This window comes from Benincasa hispida, chromosome 1 (assembly GCF_009727055.1).
Source record: "Benincasa hispida cultivar B227 chromosome 1, ASM972705v1, whole genome shotgun sequence".
NCBI classification, from domain to species: Eukaryota; Viridiplantae; Streptophyta; class Magnoliopsida; order Cucurbitales; family Cucurbitaceae; genus Benincasa; species Benincasa hispida.
The window spans coordinates 7,987,615-7,992,683 of NC_052349.1; the positions used below are offsets into that span (position 1 = coordinate 7,987,615).

The following is a 5,069-nucleotide window of genomic DNA, read 5'->3' on the forward strand; positions in this document are numbered from 1 at the left end:
AGAGAGAGAGAGAGAGAGAGAAAAAAAAAAAAAGGGAAAAAACATCAGCCTTACATTTGACCTAACATTATCCCCTTTCCATTGTTTCCATTCACACCCCAAATTTGATTAATAAGCGATACAAATATTTGTCTTTTTTACTCTAATTCAGTAAGAAATTTTTTTTTAAAAAATTTGTTACAATGACAAAATATTATTAGAGAATTAATCAATTATTTTTCTTAATTAACTCTTTCATTCTAGACCTATTTTTTTTCTTTCGTAATAATGCATTTCATTTTTATCACATTTTCAAATAGTTCAAAATTTTAATGGACCAATTTTAGAATAAAAACGCCCATTTTGTATTGCACTCATACGTTTATGGCACATTTAATTGTTCATCACATTTTATTATGTGAGACATTTTTCTTTCTTATTTTTTAATTAAATGACAAATTTAGTCCCAATAAATTTGGAAGTTTGTATCGATTTGGTACCTAGACTTTCATAAGTGTTTAAACAGGTTTTCGAAGTTTAGATTTTGTATCTAATTGATCTATGACAAATTCATTTTTTTAAAAAATAATTGATTTGTTAATTGTAAATTTTAAATTTAAAATAATTTAAAACTTAATAATCAAATTTACCTATATTTTAAAAGTTCAAAGATTAAAATAGATATAGATTAAAGTGACCTCATTTGACCATTTGATCACACATTTGTCTCATAATACACAAAATATAAGCTAATTCTAATGCTCCCTACGAATATGAGGCTTCATACTTGATATTTTAATTATGTTATCCAACTAAGCTCATTCTCCCAATGAATATATTAAACCTTACTTTATTAGGAACATTTGTCCTTTTTTTTTCTTTATATAAAATGACATATTTCTTATAACGATTTGGATCAGTTTTTTTTTTCTTCCTTTTTTTTTGCATTAATCACTTGTGCAATTTTTAAAATCAATGAGTCGTTTTGAATGAGATCCACCTATAATTCCTGCTAATTATTATTAATTTGGTTGACATCAAGATAATTCATATCTAATTTATTTTATAAGGGTATGCTATCAACCTAAAGTCTAATTCGATCACAACATTAATAACTTATTTGAATCTTTTTTTTACCTTAAAATCTCCAGAATTTCTTTTAAAAATAATAATAACAATCATAATAATCTACTTGTGGGGTGTTTGGCTCAGAGTTAATAAATCTCGGATTAATATGTTGGAGTTAGTAAGTTTGTGATTGCGATGTAAAGTCATAAGATTGAGTTTCTTGATAATTATGAAAAATAGATTAAGAAAGTAAGATAGAATCACTTAGTGTGTTGTGAAAAATAGAGATAGAGGGGAAGACAAAGTTTCTTGGTAAATGTGAAAAGTATAAAAAGGAAATTGGTCACGATTTATATCAATAATTGGTAGAGATTCAGGAATGAAATTCCAATTTAAACAAATTTCAAAATGTGATTGCAAATATATTTAGTTATTCACTAAATACTAGGTTGAATATAAATAATTACTAATTAATTTATGAACTTGTTTTATGTTGAATTTTTTGTATAACTATTATTTTGTAGTATCATATAATATATACATATTTTAAATTTAACAAAAATAATTGAGTTTATAACATGAATAGTGTAATTTTTTAAAATCATTTTTAATATAATTATGCATTTTAAAATTTTGAATTCAAAATATGGATACATTAAAAACATACAAAAGTTGTTTTCAGAATTTGTATTGTTTGGATCATAAAATCTGAAAACAGTTTTTGGAAACAGACCATACGGCCAACCAAACACATATTCGTTGTACTCTATGAATCTGAAGACATAAAATAGAATTTGGATCACCTACCAAATAGGCTTGTAATTATTTGATGAATGTACAAGTTCTTACTATTGAAGTTGGATTGTTTACACCAACTTAATCAGTTGGAAGGCCGAAGGGACCCCTTAATGCATTCATCGATAATCCCATGAAAAATTAATGTAAAATTAAACATCAAGTATAATTTTAATTAGATTTAGTATATATAGGACTAAAAGTTATTTATTGAAGTAATATGTAACAACTACTTTTGTCATGTTTAACATTATTCTCAAATATGTCTTTAATGATTTAAAATAAATTTAATGTTAGGTTTTACATGTTGTTCATGCCGTTGTTTTTTTAATCATAAATTTGCCGAAGCTAATTATATGGTCTAAGTGAAAAGGGACTCATGGAATGATCTAACAGTTTTCTTTTTCTTTAAATTTTTAACGAAAGAATGATATAACGATTAAAATCACATATTATAAGAAATGAAATGTTTAATATCCCTAAACTCTCCCTTTACGATTAATGATAGAATTTCTTTTGCTAAAAAAAATGCACTAAACAATTTTTAAGCTGTAATTTACCAAACATTAACTTTATTTGATAGTTGATTTTTTTAAAATCACGATTGTGAACCATTATATTTCAAAAAATCAAGTTACAACAATCTTAATTTCGATTTTCTATTTCACAAAGTCGTTGGCTTCTTTTATATATATAAAAATTAAGGTAATTTACTCTTTTACATGCAAGGAAACTAGTTATTATTATTGATGTACGGATTAGTCAAAAAGTAGGTCAAATAATTGTAGAATTCATTGCATGCTCATGTGTGTAAATAAAGGTAAGGCCTCCTCTGGATCATAATTTTTGTTTTTTTAAATACTTATGATTTATTTTCTTCAAATACATCCAAGTAATTACTTATACCCACGATTTAAGAAACCTAGACATGTTTATGTTGTGTTGTGTTCCTTTCAATATGTATCCCTTTCAAATTTCCTAAGATTCCGTTTTAATTAAATTATCCACTTTATCAAATTATCAAACTGATGTCTAAACTGTATCTATTTTAATGTAGTCTAAATAGTTGTGAAATAGAATCCGAGTGACAATTTTTTATTTTTAACAAAGGAAATTCAATAATAAATTGGTATTATTATAATACTAGATTTTTTTCCAAACATGGGATTAGGTATTATGATAGTAGTAGATTTTTCTTTTTCCCGAAACATGGGGTTAGGTACAGCTTCTCTTATAAATTTACCCTGTTTTCCCTTCTCTTCATTCTATCACATTTTCAACTTCACTTTCTCTTCTCTACTTTTGCTTGCTTGCATTTCCAATCATTAACCGGAACCTCCACCGCCATGGAAGCTCCCCCGTCAATCCCTCACTTGGCCATTTTACCAAGCCCCGGAATCGGTCATTTGATTCCACTCATTGAATTCGCCAAGCGCCTCCTCTCCCACCACCGTTTAACCTTCACTATCATAATCTCTTCCGATGGTCCACCGTCTCAACCTCATCGAGCCCTCCTCAATTCCCTCCCTTCCGGCATTGATCACCTCTTCCTTCCCCCGGTCAGCTTCGACGATCTGCCCGCCGACTCCAAAATTGAAACCTTCATCACTCTCACCATTTCTCGCTCACTCCCATCCCTTCGGAACGTACTGAAATCCATGGTCACTCAATCCAACCTCGTCGGCTTGGTCGTTGATCTTTTCGGCACCGACGCCTTCGATTTAGCCAGAGAATTCAACATTTCCTCTTATTTGTTCTTCCCCTCCACCGCCATGCTTCTCTCCTTTGTTCTGTTTTTACCCAAACTCGATGAATCCGTCGTCGGCGAGTTCCGCGATCTCCCCGAGCCAATCGAAATCCCGGGATGTATTCCGATTCCAGGCAAACATTTATTGGACCCAGTTCAAGATCGGAAGAACGAAGCCTATAAATGGGTGCTTCATAACGCGAAGAGGTATGTTTTAGCAGATGGGATTTTTCTCAACGGCTTCCCGGAATTGGAGCCCGGAACTATAAAGTATCTGCGAGAGGAGGAAGCAGGGAAGCCCCCCGTTTACCCAATTGGGCCATTGGTGAAAATCGACGCAAATGAGAAGGAAGAAAGGGCAGAGTGTTTGAAATGGCTAGATGAACAACCACATGGGTCTGTTCTGTTTGTGTCATTTGGAAGTGGGGGAACTCTGCCGAGTGATCAAATCAACGAATTGGCGTTGGGATTGGAGATGAGTGGAGAGAGATTCATATGGGTGGTTAAAAGTCCTTCCGATAAGGTCGCAGACGGCACCTATTTCAGCGTCCACAGTCAGAGTGACCCATTGGATTGCTTACCGGAAGGGTTTGTAGAAAGGACGAAAAACAGGGGAATGGTGGTGCCAACGTGGGCGCCACAGGCTCAAATCCTGAGCCACAGCTCCACGGGTGGGTTTTTAACGCACTGTGGATGGAATTCAACGTTAGAGAGCGTGGTGAATGGGATTCCTCTGATTGCTTGGCCGCTGTACGCAGAACAGAAAATGAACGCTCTGATGTTAACAGAGGAGATTAAAGTGGCGTTAAGGCCAAAAATGAATGAGAAAAATGGGTTAGTGGAGAAGGAAGAGATATCGAAAGTGGTGACATCGTTGTTGAAAGGGGAAGAAGGGATGAAACTGCGTCTGAAAATGAAGGAATTGAAAGAAGCAGCAGAAAAAGTGGTTGGAGAAGATGGATTGTCTAGTAAGATATTGAATGATTTCGTGAACAAATGGAAGGCCAAAATTTCAGCTTAGAAAATGAAAATACTCTTTTCATTTTGTTTGCTCTTAGAAATTGCCTGCTATGTGAATTTTCGTCACTACTTTGTGTTGGTACAAAACAAACCCCCTTGTTTTGCCTCCTCACTAATAAAACCATAAATTTCATCTTTAATACTTCCTGTGCCTGTGGTTTATTATTTTATAATGAAGGATCGAAATTGGGAATTCAATTTCCTAACCTCTTATAAGAGATTGAACTTCCTTCCGAATTTAACTATTAAGGATCATCATTACGTTTATAAATGGATTAAAAATCATAAGTTTAGTTTATAGATTTTCTAGGTTTGTGTCTATTTGGACGTCGGAGGTGGTCATCGGAGTTGGTTGTTGAGTGGAGTAATTTTAAACATCAAAGAGATGGAGGATTTGTTATTTTGACCATTACATTGTAAGTAGTGTTATTGAAGCAAAATTAGAGTTAAAATAGACTCT

At 32.5% G+C, this 5,069-nt stretch overlaps 1 protein-coding gene across 1 annotated transcript; it reads left to right on the forward strand.

The window, feature by feature from the left end:
• The first annotated feature begins 3,017 nt into the window (after positions 1 to 3,017).
• LOC120090723 (hydroquinone glucosyltransferase-like) lies at positions 3,018 to 4,858 on the forward strand. Its single transcript, XM_039048441.1, has one exon. The coding sequence runs from the start codon at positions 3,189 to 3,191 to the stop codon at positions 4,608 to 4,610; it is 1,422 nt and encodes a 473-aa protein (XP_038904369.1). The 5' UTR covers positions 3,018 to 3,188; the 3' UTR covers positions 4,611 to 4,858.
• The last annotated feature ends 211 nt before the right edge of the window (positions 4,859 to 5,069 follow it).